Genomic DNA, 16,728 nt, shown 5'->3' on the forward strand with positions numbered 1-16,728 from the left:
GTAATTGTTTTTGGGTTTGGTTTATTTTGAAGGCTGGGTAGTTAATTAATAAACGACCAAGCTGACAATAAATGCACATTCCAATGGCAGAATGAAGTAAAAGCTGGCATTATTCTATAATAAACTGTAAAATGGTCACATAGTTTTTTAATTAATTCAAGTTCTTAGTATTGAAGTGAAAACATTCGTATGATGTCATAATATACCTTTATAAAAAATCCCTTCTACCTTTAACGAATTTCTATAAGATTGTTATGAATCATAGCATTGCGAAAGCCTTCTGCTACACAAGGAAACTTTAAGATGAATATTACGAATTCTCTTGTGATTTAGAAACCCTATGAGTCAGACGGCTATCGAAAAGTCATTACGTTCGTTCGGTTTTTGTGTATTTTAGTCTAGACTGTAGGGTATTGTTGTTAGGTCATAAAAATTGGTACAAATATTCCTTGGATTTTGTATACAATGGATAAAAATCTACGATAAATGAAACAGTCTGGCTATGTGCTCGCTATAAGTTTTTGTTATAAGGGTAAAATAGAAATGTAGGGAATTCTGTTATTACACACTACATATGTAAAAAAACTCTATTCCATAAAGTAAAAGTAGATAGTAAAATTTTGTAAGAGGCAGTCCACTCCATGACAAGCTTTATCCATCTATACTAATATTATAAAGCTGAAGAGTTTGTTTGTTTGAACGCGCTAATCTCGGGAACTACTGGTCCGATTTGAAAAATTATTTCGGTGTTAGATATAAGTAGCCCATTTATAGAGGAAGGATATAGGCTATATATCATCACGCTAAGACCAACAGGAGCGGAGCAATGCGGGTGAAACCGCGGGGAACAGCTAGTTATAAATAAAGTTTAATTGAGTAAAAAAAAGGTTCCTAACTTATATTTCGTTATTGGTTACTTTTCACAAGAACGATAACTTCCACTTTCAGACATTTGAACAAATAAAAGTGTCACAAATATAGGGACAAATTGACATACTGCAAACGCCAATAGCATGTGTACGCTAATTTTTAACTAAATATAGGAATAATACCCATGTTTTGGAATAGAATATGGGCACGTGACAAAGATGATTCACAAATATTAACGTATGCAATATTTACATTATCATATTAAATAAAATTTATGGTCTAATCAAGTGTTGTTACAGCATTTTAATTCTGAAATATTATAAAAGTTAGGTGACCTACGCTACGATAGCGCTCAATTAACTACCAACTAATCTAATTTTCTCTCAATCAAATAACATGAGAATTGATTCTCATGATACAAGTAAATCATTAAGATATATAGCCTATTTGATTACATAAGGTGATTAACAACAAACTTAAATATAATAATACACCTATAAAATATGGATACGCGCTGCGCTTTTGGTTTTCCACCTACTCGTTGTATATTTATAGAGCTATAGGAAAACTGACGAAATTGATAAAAAAAATGTGTGCGTGTACTAGTGTACACACATAAGAAGTGAAACTTCTTTATAACCTTATTTTTCAAAAAATAATTTATTATATGCAACTTGACAGAAATACGTCGAATCACGCGTGGTAGGGATAAGAACAAGATGGCGCGTAACGGAAAAATGTCACGCGTAACGAAAAAATGTTACACAAATTTTTTTTCCAACCCCGATAAAGAAGTTTCACTTCAATTATGTATACCTAGTTCACTGTTTGTTGTTATTAATAAGCATAATAATTGTTGGGCTACCAGCATACAAGCCAATGTTTTGATATATTTGAAAGTTTAACAACTTCACATGAAACATTATGTTTAAAGCTTTAATTTATGGCACCTTACAATAAACTGGCTATTATATATTCATAATCGCTTTACTTATGGGTCCAATAGAGTAAGTGAAAGGGAACTTGCGTCAGAGTTACAATTAAGTACAAGTAACGACCTTGTTTGTGTATCTGTGTGTACCTCCAGAACTGGTTTGGCTTTGTTCGCGTGTCCTTTAGGCTTCAGGCCTAATTACTGATCTCGTTGTTTTTGTATTAAATTGCTAACTACCTATAGCGGAAGGGAAAATCGACGTAGTAAATATAGGCGTGTTCTATTGTTAGCTCGATATAATATGTAATATGTTTTATTTTATTTCATTAAATACAATTACACTACACTTATATTACACTACCTACCTAAATAAAGAGAATAGCTTTAAAAATATAGGTATTATGTGATTCTTTCTATAGAAAAAAATTGAATTCATTTTCCCGAAGTCGCTAATTTTTTTGCTGTCATAAAAATATCTCGGATAAAAGTATGTTATCTAACTTATTTTTTTTTGTTTCCAAAACACACATGATATAAATTACAAATTAGAATTACTATATTAAATAATACAAGATAAGATCAATTAAAAAAACTAAGTTTATTCGTTCGGTGAGCGCGCATGCGTCCGCCATTTTGTTTTGAAGCGGGAAAACCAAACCTTGAGACCTGTTCCAAGCGCACGATTTGAGCTTTGTCGCTACGGAATGTTATACAATTCAAACGATTAGGTTTTAGTGTTTCATAATTGGAAATAAACGATTTAATGTACCTTTTGGGTACTTATGGAATTTTACGTAGTACCTAATTATATAGAGCTGAAAAATAAAGAAATTGTATTTGAAAAATTTCCAGAAAAAATGTAGATTGAAAAAAATATGTAATTTTGAGCTGATAAGTATTCGTTTTCTTCTTTGTAAGAATTCTGTTCATGTATTGCTACAATTAGTATAAATAAGGTTCTGATTATGTACATTGGATTACATACTTGCATATCATGAAAATGAGAATACGGATTGTCGTGTGAAAAAGTCACGCTCAATTTGCTTTGTCTTGTACATAAAGAAAAATTGTCTCAAGTGACGAATATATAATTTGAAGTATTAGTAATATAATGCGTTTGAACGTCCTTGATTAACGGATACTCTGAGTTCAACCACAATTTATGCGTACTAACGAATAGGATTTAGTTAGATTTATTGTCGTCTAGTATCATGTCCTGAATTCATTCCTAAAATACTTAATGATTATGTTCACGCGATTGCTTGGAAATAAGATCAGTTAGAGGAAAATATTGTTATTATAATATGTTATATTCTATTAATTTACACGCAAGTAATACTTTGATTGACTCATGGATTCGTCAACAAAATATATGAAATAGATAGGATATGTAGAATGACTACGGAAATACAATTTCTTTTAGGACATGTGATATAAAGTACTAGCTGTGCCCTGCGGTTTCACCCGCATTGCTCCGCTCCTGTTGGTCTTAGCGTGATGATATATAACCTATAGCCTTTCCCGATAAATGGGCTATATAACACCGAAAGAATTTTTCAAATCGGACCAGTAGTTTCTGAGATTAGCGTGTTCAAACAAACTCTTCAGCTTTATTATATTAGTATATACCTAGATTAATGCTCTCTATTTATTTTTTGCTCTATATTAATATTTTGATGTATTCTGGATGTTATAAACGATCTTCTAAAATTATTTTATCTATCTTTTAAAATATTTAATGAAAGAAGGCTTTTTAAGTGGTAATCCAGTCTCTGTATATCACCTTATTGACAGTGATACATAGAGCTTTTAATAAAATTAAACTGTTTATAAAAAATGCCTATTCATGTAAAATAAGTACAAAGGTGATTTCTAGAGATAACGATATTTTTTGGTGAAAATTCAACTTAAAATGTGTCTGCACATTAACACATGTGTCATAAATCAATTAGTTTGACGTCATTTATTTTCTCCTTATGTGACAGAAATGCGCAGCGTATAGATACAATGTACTTACTATCTTATCACACGTGAACTTTGTTCAACACGATAACGCGCTCGATAAATTTAAACTTATCGAATTTATGATTTTATATTTGAATACTTTATTTGATAATAACGCAAGAAGTAACACGTTATTGTAATAAATTATTATCGTTTTTTTGTTGTTGGTTTTTTTAACAATGGCGTACTTTGTGGATTGCTCAAATGGATATTTCATTCAGGTATATAATTATTACTTATATTTATCGTAAAAGCATGGCGGAGTGTATTTGACTAATGATAAGTAAAATGTTTATTTTGAAATGTCAAGAAAAAAGCTTGAGGAGGCGTTGCAGTTGTTATTATTTTCTTACATCATTTCAAAATTATCGTATTCTTTGTTTCTTTTCTGGCTCATAAAGTTACAAGAATTGTTATCGTTGCTTACTTAACTCTTACTTTACTGTAATTTATGTTTATCAATTATTATCATACATATTATTGTGAGTATATTATGAAATACTTAATAGGAATTTTCAATGTTTAGAAAAAACGGAAGGTCTTTTTTTTATACACAACACATCTGCAAGGCGAAATCTAACGAAGTCGTAATAAAAAAAAATGTACAAATTATTTTCAATATATAAAATTATTAAATTATTTTGTAATAATATTCTTTAGCATGTAAAAACTTATTAGCTTGTTTAACATGGTGCTTTTTATTTATATTTACCTACTTTTAATTTAATTATAAAACTTTCACAAAATATTATCTTTCACATTATCAGAATGCCACAACATTAAACACGTTGGAAACGCGTGAAATGTATATTGTATACATAACTATATATTGACAGTTCAAAGTACCGATATCAAAAATTTGCGTATGTAACTTAAAACGTATCAATTTCTTATAGTTTTGTGATTAAGTTTTTTTTTTAATACCTACATTAAATTTGTATCTTTTTCACTTAAGAACTTTGAACTACGTAGCAAATTTTTGTAAAAGAAAATATTTCGAACTATAAGTAATTTTATTACTAACGGCTAAAGCTAAACTACATTTTTTGTGCAATTTGTCATACACTTAAACAATATTCACTTAACTTCAAACAAATAAACATTGGACAAACCACGCCCTCAGTCACGTAGACGAAAAAAGCTCAAAAAATAATCAGGTTTATCCGATTTTTTTATACATACCTCACTGTACTTGATAGTTACATATTAAAAATAACATGTGTAGGTGTTTGTATGACAGTCTATTGGCAATTCCGATTACATAAGGCTTTGTATTTATAGATTTGATTCTTATTCATAACACGTTGTTTATGGATTAGATAACATGCGTTCTCAAGCCCTTAGTTTTATATCGAATATTGTTATGCTGCGTGCATACTTAGTATTGCAACCATATGTAATGGCATTTTACTATATGAGGGTATTGTTTAGTATATTTACTAGTAATGTACTTATATAGAGTGTAGTGTATACTGTATACATACAAAAAGTATAATCGTTTATTGTAGAATATGTAAAATTTCGATGTCAAATAGATTCTGATTTTGTGTACCTAAATAACAATAACTTAACCCTGCTTCCAATTTTTGTGGTTAATAGAAATAATAAGAAAGTAAATTTAATAAGATTTTAATACTGATCTCTTAAAATCCCATCGTGATTAATAAAAAAGTTCGTCAATATGAACGTCATTACTAATACGTAACACAAAAACATTCTAATAAATCTGTTACCTACATGATTAGTAATTGCTACAATTTCCTCAACATTTTCCTTGTACTCGGCCCGTATGATGCTGCAAATTATTGTTTGTTTACCTTTCACTGAACACTTATTTTTTCGAAAACTAATAGCAATAACAAGGAAAGAGGCGCGAATGATATAATTTCCATTCTTCAGCCAATTCGAAATAGATTTGAAATTGGAATGTTTTTTTTTCTTTGGAAACCAGCCAGTTACTTTTTTTTCAAATACATGACTGTGCCCATTAAAGTTCATTTAAAAATGAAAATTTAAAAAAAAAGTACATATTCAATGTGTCGGTTCTAAAGCAATGCGTTATGCCTAGTAAGACTATTCTGGTTTTTCATTTAGCTTAGGATTATTTATTAAATAACAAATATGTTGTAGATTTTAACGTGATTCTAACATGCTAACTTACGCAAATGACAAATTCTAAGAAAAATTCGCACATCATTTTTTCCTTCAATGTAAAACATTATCATCTTTATTCACTGGTCATGAGGTTCATTTTTCCATGCAAAATATAACGGTACCTATGCTCCTTCGTGATGGATGGTTGTATGTAAACAATTATATCATGGACAAAAGTTTTCCCACGTGCTAAGTTGTCGTTATAATTAGACGATGAATGAAATGAAGGCGTGATGACGTCATTGCGGTAGCCAATCATAACGCTTGTAATTGAGTTTGAAAGGTAGCGGAACAATTAAGGTCCCCTTACTTAATCGATTTTGATTTTTGTTCGTTAGTGTTTAATTAATTAGGATAATATTAGTAAACATTTTAAAAACTGAAAAAAAGCTCTAGGCCAGAGAAATGAACACTAAAAATTACATGAAACAGACCTGAAAATTTCTTCAAATATTATCCATTCATTTTATCCAAAACAATATTTATATCGATGCGTTGTCTATGCTGTCTGACCACAGACAATTATTCTACATGCACATGTATAGTCTGCATCACGTGCAGCTAAAACTGTATATCGTTAGTGACAAATAATTCATATCGTACATATATTATAGTTTTAAATTGTAGGTGTGTGTAATTTATTTGTAATTATACTGTCAGTATGGGGTTCTACAATCAAATAACACGTTAAATACGCTATGACTAATTCATTCAATTGTAATACAAATGAGGTACCTACTTGGAATCATAAATACTTGATTGTAATAGCCGGCGGGTAACATATGGTTTTTCTTTGGTTTTATATGCATTTTATGGAAATACCCTATTCTATTTTCAATTGTTTCTAGGCTATAAAAAGTCTATCGATATCGATACTATCCAGATTGCATTTGAAAAATCAAAATTTAAAAAATTCTTTAGATCTAAGGTGTCTTCTTTAAATTTCCATTTCCCTATGGTATCTTTGGGTTTTGTAGGCTATGGAATGTTTATGTTTCAAATTCATATTGAGTACCTACTTATACAAATAAATAAAATTATAAAAAAGCCTTCAACACTTACAAATTGAAATTCCTTGCTTCCTTAAATAAACACTCTGGTAGTAGTGTAAGTATTTGAATTATGCAAATTCCAAATCCTTCAAAAATTCTAATAAAATTTGCTGTTATTGGCTGACAAATATTTGAAGGAGCAAACTTTAATATTTCCATGTTCATAAATATCGCCCCAAGTTGCTTACAGACTGTCTGAAGTGAGACTAAGGCCTTGGTCACTGAAAAAGAAAGCCACGGTATGTTAAACGCGCGACAAAATACTATTTCCTTTCGTGTACGTCATTAAAAAATAATTAAAAACGTGTTGACGTATGGATTGTATAGTATTGTTCGGATGCAGGCTCTATTGCTGTTAGTATGGGCGTATTTCCCAGCGTGACGCAGGCGTTCATTGAATCAAAGGCTGTGTGCGCTCGCGCAGAGCTCAGTGGCTGTGTGATCTACTCGCGGTACACACGCGGTCATGGGCCAAAAAACGTAACATTGTGTAACAATTACGCCGGTATCATAACCTCAAAATGGACCTAACGTCAAAGGTGCACCAACCCTGACAGCTGACATTTCGAGTGAGTGCGTTTGTTTTTAATTCAAGTGAACAATGGAATTCGAGTGTCAAGTGAGTCTTAGAATATGCTAGGTTTAGTTCCCAAAAATGATAAAGGTCACTAAGGTCAGACCGTTATTCGGTCATCTCTATACTTAAAGATTTTGCAATCGATGCGTTCGGACTTCCAATTTCAATAGTGTTTGATTTGATAACCGTGTTTTTGCTAATCAGGCTATGCAGAGATGACGTAAATTCATAAATTAAGATTACGTTATACGTGTATTCTTGATTATTTTATTATTTTATTCGTTTGCCCATAGCGTTTATTTGGGATTCCCAAAAACTATATGGCTAAAACATGCCCAAACACGTTCTTAATGTCCACTGAGCTCGGTTTAACATCCATAAAAGGAGTAGTAGATACACTTCTGAATATTGCAGATTACCACGCCAACAACGCAAGCAACTTTGATTCTTATATCATTTGCAAAATATTGGAAATCGCTTGGCGTATTTTCGAAAGCTGTAACTCACAGCTTTATAGTGTACAACAGACTAATGGGCAATTTAAGTTTAATCGCACTGAGACATCTAGTAACGAGATTTGTATTGTTATTGTTACATTATGTTAAATATTGTATCTGAGCAAAGAAGCCTTTGAAGTTTTTGCACTTGGTTCAGAACAACTTCTGCTTTTAAATATCATTAAAGATACAACTTGTAACTGTTATGAAATGCATTGACCTGTTAATATGGCTACTGGCTAGTAACTGTTTGGAAATCTGTAGTGTAGCCCAAATTTAAACTTCCTAATATCTTCAAATACTATGGTCTATGTTACAATATAAATAGAGAATGGAACGTAACCTTGCGTATCATTTTTTTGTTGAGATAAAATTAAATTGTGATTGGTGTTTAAATTCGCGCCAATTATAACCACGTCTTGCATTATAGCCTCAAAAGTTTTCTTGGAATTCATGCTATTCTCTGCTTTACTGATTGATAGATATTTCAGTAAGGATTAATATCCATATTATTTGTAAAAAACTCAAGGTCTCGTCTAAATTGTAACAAGAGGTTGTGACTTGTCTAGTCACGCACTTACGTCTATGTCAATTCGATATTATAATAGAGTAATGACGTCAATACGGCTATACGCTGAAAATTATTGTATCATACCGTTTAAAATCATTTTTTTTTCTTTTAAACGCCACCAGCGGCCATTACCAGATGATCTAAGCATCATAATATAAAAAAACAGCCATTACTTTTTGTAACTGTCTTTTATAAATTGATCGGTTGTACGCGTAATATAAACTATATTCGAGCTGTCTAGAGATTGTTCTTTTTGTTAAACGTGAAGTTGACTTTCAATGTGATTTCTATCTTTTGTTACGTGTTTTGAAAAGATCGATAAACGCAAATCATTATTACTTTTAGCGTTATCACTATAATGTCATAATTTCATCTTTATATGAAGTATCTTTAGGTTATTATATTTCTCACTGTTTTTTTTATGTTCCTACGAACGTAAAAATATTTTTTTTGTTGACGATTGATGCTACCTAGAATAGTTTATAGGTAATTTATAAAACACACCACTGTATACGCAAATACTTGAATGTTGAAACTAAGAACTTCTATCCTTCTACAAACAAAATTTTGGGTGCAGACATTTCCGCATATTTTGATTTGGCGCCACGACTGATACCATCTAATATTTTTTTATTTTTGATATTTTTTACCGTGATTGATTGATGACGCGTTAAAAATAGTTTCAAATGATCATATAGCCAATAAATACTATATACAGAAATATATTTTTAAATTATCGTTTCAAAAATAACGGAGCATCTCTAAACATATTTTTTCATAAGTTAAAAAAAATAACCTATTAACTACATATTATTACTTCAAACTTGAATTTATTTAAATAGGTATGATCGCTTTAATTATAAATTATAATCAAGCTAGATTCTATCAGTGATCGGAATCACTTGTCAAATTAATTGGATTAATAATATTATATCAAATGCCGATAAAGAAATTTATAGTGATGATCTAGTTTTGGGGATATTAATATATTTTACGATATGCTAAGACTGATAATTTATTTGTATCATAAATTATCAATTTAATCAGGTCTTCCACTCTAGAAATTACTTAATTCAGTACTTTGCTTTAGTACTGTTATAAATTTAGTAATTAGACAGACTTCCTTAATCCTTAGTTATCTACCAAATCGTAATATTCCGTGATATTTTTTATTATGATCTGTTATTATTTTTCTTTTTAATTTTCTTTTTTCCAATATTCAATTACGTCCGTGACTTGTGAAGGCACATAAAACGTGCATAAATTTCCCACAAAGCCAGTCACAATTAGCCTGGTTATTGTACTAGATCTAAAGAATAGATTTTTTTCTAATAGACACATCGAACCAGATAAACCGACCTGACCAGTCTTGATCCTAGTAAATTGTTGTTCAGGAAATTATAGAAGCAGTTACCTTTTTATTGTTGGCCGAGATGGGTCTCTCCTTGTTGAGAGTAAGTTTATATTTTTGCGTACATACTTAATATAAATATTAAACACCGGCCTGATACAGATTCAGTTATAAATAATATTCAAAATCAGTTTACAGTTATTTAGGCTATTTTAGTCATGTTTGAGTCAGTTTTAAATTTAGAAATCTTTGACGTTAAATAAATAAACAAAGCTTGAGACTAAGCGAAGTATAAGATTTAGAGACATCTGGATTGGCGTCAGTTCACGTAGTTTGACGCAATCGTGCTTCTAGCTACAAGCTGCTGACTTCTAAATTATTATTAATTAGTATAAATATTATTAGTACGTGCATGAGCCTGTTCTTGCTCTCACTACTGAGTAGGCGCATGTGGGTTGAAATTTATGAAATAGGATTGTGTTGTGTATACCAAAGTATTTATTTGTTATTTTTTATTGTCCACAGATGCCACAGACAGTGCCCAGGTCCGGGTATAGCCCGCCCTCAGCGTCTCAGGGAGAAAGAGCAGTACCAGCTTCACCTTCCGATATACACCACCTTTTGCGCCTCCTCGGTGCAGAAACCCCGCCAGAGCCCATGCTACATTCCCCGCCAACACATGCCAAACCACCACCTCCATACCCAGAAGATAATAATCTACTTGAACGTCTGTACGATTTTGAAGCCTATCCCACACCTTCTCCATCTTCAGACGAAGGTTCAATCCCAACAGTAGCATTACACCCGTCTTCTCCTTACAACTCTTTCCAATACTCACCAGTATTTATCAAAGAAGAACCAAACAGACTTACGGTTCCAGGATTCGCTTCACCATATCCTTTATCCCCATCGGGCTCTTGTGTATCATACGGAAGTCACAATCAATACTCCTCCCCAGTACCACAACACGACGAATACATTGATATCGAAGAACTGTTAAAAGAAAACCAGATATTACAAGAGAACACACAACACACTTATATCACACCTAAGTTGGAAGTAGAGGAGCCCAGAGATCACGTTTTATTAAGATCAGCGCTCGAAGATACGTCGTTTCAGAAGAGACATAATTTACGGCCAATACCATTGGAATTAGGGAGTGTCAAAATGGAAGAGAGCAGTGGAGGCGCAGATAATGATGTGTTAACTGCACCTGATATAGACCGGGTTCTATCAATGGCAATTGAGCAGTCTAAACGAGATGTTGATAATACATGCACCGTCCTTGGTATATCACCAGGTGAGTCACTTGTTGGATAGCTATCATTTATATGTGTCATAGAAATACTATACCTAGCCGATGTCTATACTACTACTGCTATTAACATAAATAATTCTATAACGTCATCTCAGAATTATAAAAAATCAAATATTTCCATGTAACTGATTAAACACAACGAGTTTAGATCGCTTCTTAGAACTTCACCGTGTTTGATTACGCAATTTATCAGCCATTTGTTGATAAATGGATTGATGATCTTCGATGATTATCGCTTATAGGTTTGATGTCATAACGCATTAATTATATAAGCGTGTGTTGAAAATGGTACCAGCAGTGTTTCGACCATCTTGAAAATTCAGTATGACGTATGGTTTAAAAAATACGTATTTAACATTAACATTCCCTCCAGATCCCATGCAATGGAATACAAGTGACGTCAAGTCTTGGGTGATGTTTACATTACAACATTATAACCTACCGATGGTGCCTACAGAATATTTCGCGATGGATGGAGCAGCTTTAGTCGCGTTAACAGAAGAAGAATTCAACCAGAGAGCTCCTCAGGTATGTCTTTACCATGATTCATCGTTCACAGTTCATTTTTTCTCTATTTTTAAAGCGTTTTCCGTTTTCTTCCAATATGAATCAGATTTACTGTTATGCCAGTCACTTGATTGACTGATGATGCCTTGATACTATATTTGTGTGATTTTTCGGTTGAATGTATCTAGCTTGTGACAATTTGTTTGAATCTTTTCACTTTTATGACTATCAAAATTGTTATAGAAGACTTCAAACTGCATTTGTTTTGGTATATTATATAGTATTAAATAATCTGTGGTGATAAGTATAGTAATGATAGTCTTCTAAACTGTTTAAATTCATTTTCCACGCTTCGTATTTTCTATTTCTATATAAATTTACAATTTTTGTATAATTCCACAGCATCATTTCGTTTATAGTGTAGCATCTTCACTGACATTGTTTTTACGATTAGCTTTGGTATTTTGTTGAACTAATCTCGTGACCCTGCATTGATTAAGGCCAGAAGATCATAGTCCGACTTCGGTAATGACTAATAACAACAAATATAACTTATCGAGTATATAATATTTTAAAACAATTGTACGAATTCTGTATTTTTAAAGGAAAATGCGGTTTATTACCAGGTGTTGCGTGTGACTTGAAAATGGCCAATCACGTTGTTTTCTAGACTAAAATAAAAAGAAAAACATTAAAATGCATCCGGAGCATGACTGCTCATTCATGTCTGCTTCACCCACTATGTTTTAATTCCGAGATTTATGCTAGAAATGTAATTTGCATTTTAATATGTTTGTAATGATGTTCGTGTCCCATTCATAAATTGATTAAATGCTACGCTTAATTGTCAGTTATGGTGATTGATAAGAAATTAATCGTTTGTTATTTATCACATGGAATACCTGTTTATTTTCAAAGCAAGGTTGTCAATACTCAATACGTTGTGTTAAATTAATATCAGCTAGTTTAATACTTTGGTTTATTATAAACTAGCTTTCCGCCCGCGGCTTCACCCGCTTTGTCTAAAACATAATACATTATATACTAAAACCTTCCTCTTGAATCACTCTATCTATTAAAAAAACCGCATCAAGATCCGTTGCGTATTTTTTAAAATTTAAGCATACATAGGTACATAGGGACAGAAAAGCGGCTTTGTAGTGATGATAGAGTTCTTCTTTTCGATATAATAACTGAACATTCAATACGTTTCATACTATAAATATTATTTATGTAAGAATGAAATTTTACTTTTGGAGACGCATTAATAATACAAGTAAAAAATACGGTTAAAAAAAAAAAATAAAAAAATAAAAATCATTTATTGATCAATTTGTGGGTTAGGTACAAACATGTAACATTTGGACCCCAAACTAGGACAGCCTGTATTTTGGGGTCCACCTTCCTTAATGACACAATAATAACAGAACTATAGCATAATATTAACTTAAATAATGATTTAGGTAAGTAATTTAGCTATTTTTATACAAAATTATACAAAATAAAATTTAAATTATACATTTTTTACTCAAGTTTAGTAGATATACTCATATGTTGTGCGTGCGTGTTTGAATGAGTGCGCGTGTTTGTAAGCATGTGTGAGCGTGTGTGTATGTATGAGTGTGTGTGTGTGTGTGTGTGTGAATGTATGTGTGTATGAGTGTGTTAGCGCGTGAGTGGATGTAGTGGCCATAGATAGAGGTTTGCTAAATTTTTATTTGAACTATGTATTGTTCAGTATCTGAATAATTCTGGGTCAGCAACCACTCTGTAACCTTCTTTTTACATTTTACTAAGGTAAGACTGTGTATAGAAAGGCTTTTATTGACCTTTTTATATAAAAATATACTCATGTATGAAGATTGGCGACGAAGGAAACCAGTACGCGGAATAAGGTTAGAGCATACCAGGTCATTTCTTCTCTTACCAGAAGAGACAGCACAAAGAGGTGTTATTTTATGTTGTCTAAGTGTTATTTGCAATATATATGTCTGCCTTACATTCAGAATTTTAGCTTCCCTATACAGCTGGTCAGTTGGATATCTAAAAGGTTTATGAAGAATGACCTTGAGAATGCCTCTTTGTGCTCTCTCTAGAATTATTAACGACGTTTTGAAAGTGCCACCCCATACCGAAATGCAATATTGGATAATTGAGTGGCAAAGAGCTTTGTAAACCATAAATATGATATTGTGTTCCAGTAATACCCTAAGTCTTTTAAAAATCCACGACAGTTTCCGAACTCTAGTGGTTATAAGTTCAATATGTTGCTTCCATTTACAAAGGTTATCGATTATAACTCCTAGGTATTTAATGTGTGGAACCATTTTTATAGCAGAACAATTGCATAATATCTTCGAATTGAATGTATCACAGTTGTGAACTTTTAATATAAAATCATTAGGTGGTTGAGAAGAATTAGTGGGACTAAACGCAATAAAATTAGTTTTTTCCAGATTTAAGGTGAGTAGACTATTTCGCAACCAATTTGAAACAGTTCTAATGCCGTTCTCCGCGTGGAGGCACGCCTCAGCCCAACTCTCTCCATGAAAGATAAGTGAAGTATCATCTGCAAAACTAATAATTGAGCCATTGGCAAGATTTAAGTTACAGAGAGAGTTTATATATATTAAGAAGAGAGTTGGGCCGAGCACACTTCCCTGCGGTACACCGAATAACATAGGACAGTCATCACTAAGATGATCATTTATTTTAACACACTGAAATCTATTTTCGAGGTAGTTTTTAAAAATTTTTAACGGAACATCACGATTAAACATACAACACAATAAAGAATATTCATAAAACTATTTTTTGGTATTTAAATATTACATTTGTACCTATTTGTTATTAGTAATCAATTATTATGTATGTTGGTTTATCATGCAATTCACCCAATGTACTTGTGTATGACCTATAATCATAAGTATAAAAGACAGATACGATTTTTTGTCATGTTCCTTAGAAGCGTATCACAAAAACAGCGTATAAAATTGGCTTAATAATAGTTTTGTAACTATAAACAACACGAATTCTGTAAAAAAAAAGTTATTTATATATTCTTGTTGACTTTATAAACGTTTATGTTTATAAATAATCGGTTGATATCGTATTAGATGGGTATAATTTAAAACTAATCAATTGAAATTTTCTGTTCATGTTGCGTTTGGTCTGGTTTTAACAGATCTTGCTCAAACAAAAACACACACAGAAAAAAACCAATTAGTGCATTCGTTCGATAGTTATCTATACTCATACATAGATACATTTTTATATAAATAGATACACGATTCGATGTGTCAAAATGTAAACGCAAAGTCGATCGAAGCCTAAATTGGTTACGTCAATTTTATGGTCGATTGCCAGCAAGGAAATCCGTTTAGGAATCGGGTTACAGTTATGCAAGTAATTACTGCGTAACTTCTTATTTCAGAAATCTCGTTATAACATGGAAAACCCCACAACAAAGCCCGGTTCTTTGGTCGCTTTTCAGGTTTGGTAAGGCTTGCTCAATCCCTGTATTGTTGCGCATTTGTTGTTTTTTTCTTTAGATAGCTAGGTAGTCAATCTGTGGTTAAAGGGTCTGAAATGTCAAATTAATTAAAAATAATAGCCGTTTTCGTATCTACAATACGTCGTATACCCTGTAGGTCCTAAAGTATAACTTCTTCGTAGTAAATCATGAAATATTGTCATGAAACAATAATTGGCTTACACATTCTATTGTATGAAAAGGTTTATTGTATTTTGAATTAAGTTTATATCTTGGCAAAATATATTAATTGCAATCCAGTGAAACTTATACACACCTATAATAAAACAGCAAATCTATGAAGTTGCTTTGTTCACATTTTAATGATATAATCGTTAATTACATTTTCTCAACAAATAACAATCGCTACTTAGCACTAACAGTTACAAAATGCTGATTCTGAAGGCATTCAAAGTAATAACGGTAGGCTTACATGATTCGATTGATGTAATAGTTCTTAGTTAGTTGTCTTGCGATTGTTTATTATACACTAGCGGTCCGCCCCGGCTTCGCCCGTGGTACATATTTCGCAATAAAAGGTAGCCTATGTCCTTTTTCGGGTATCAAAATATCTCCATACCAAATTTCATGCAAATTGGTTCAGTAGTTTAGGCGTGATTGAGTAACAGACAGACAGACAGAGTTACTTTCGCATTTATAATATTAGTATGGATAATATAGGTAAATTATTATTTTGAATAAATTGATTGAAAATGTTTCCTAAATTTATAAAATCGAATGTTCCTGTAATAAGATATTATTATTTTGAAGTCTTGTCTTGTCTTGACAAAAGTAATTAACGATGTCTGCAAATATTTTTTATAAGGGAGATAATATTATTCCTTATAATTTACTAGCAGTCCGCCCCGGCTTCGCCCGTGGTACATATTTCTGTTTTCCGGGATAAAATATAGCCTATACGGATTCGGAAGAATCCCTCTAAGTAATGGTAAAATCAATTTTGAAATCGGTCCAGTTGTTTTTGAGCCTATTCAATACAAACATATAAAAATACAAAGGTTTCCTCTTTATAATATTAGTATTGATTTCATTTCAAACGTTTTGCGTTTTAAACACGTGTCTCGATAAAATGAAATAAGTAATAACAGTAGTGAGTTCATGCAATTTAATTCATAAATAATAATATTTTATAGTACAGTCATATCAGATAGCATTAACATAAGAGTTAATTAAGTTTTCATTTGCGTCATTCATAATTATGAGATACCGAAGGAAATGGCAAATAAATAATTAAATTAGTATAAACAGATTTGTAATAATTACCTTAGTATTTATAAAATTTATAACTACGTATAATTTAGAAGAAAATTTATAGCTTTCGTACAATAAGTACCTACAAA

The 16,728-nt window shown here is 31.7% G+C and overlaps 1 protein-coding gene across 3 annotated transcripts in view; it reads left to right on the forward strand.

Moving 5' to 3' along the window:
- Ets98B (DNA-binding protein Ets98B) overlaps positions 1–16,728 on the forward strand; it is a 28,938-nt gene that overhangs the window by 5,416 nt on the left and 6,794 nt on the right. The window contains exons 1-3 of one of the 3 annotated variants that reach the window (XM_089704068.1): positions 7,442–7,583; positions 10,536–11,310; positions 11,702–11,856. In XM_089704068.1, the coding sequence (XP_089560194.1) occupies positions 10,536–11,310; positions 11,702–11,856 (930 nt within the window). In that variant the 5' untranslated portion in view covers positions 7,442–7,583. Of the gene's footprint in view, positions 1–7,441; positions 7,634–10,535; positions 11,311–11,701; positions 11,857–16,728 lie in introns of those variants that run through there. The other 2 variants (XM_089704067.1, XM_089704066.1) reach the window with 2 other exon arrangements.

The sequence above is a fragment of the Colias philodice genome, chromosome 15 (genome assembly GCF_061535455.1).
Source record: "Colias philodice isolate Cphi_HAF_F1 chromosome 15, ilColPhil1 Martin Lab GWU primary, whole genome shotgun sequence".
Lineage (NCBI taxonomy): Eukaryota > Metazoa > Arthropoda > Insecta > Lepidoptera > Pieridae > Colias > Colias philodice.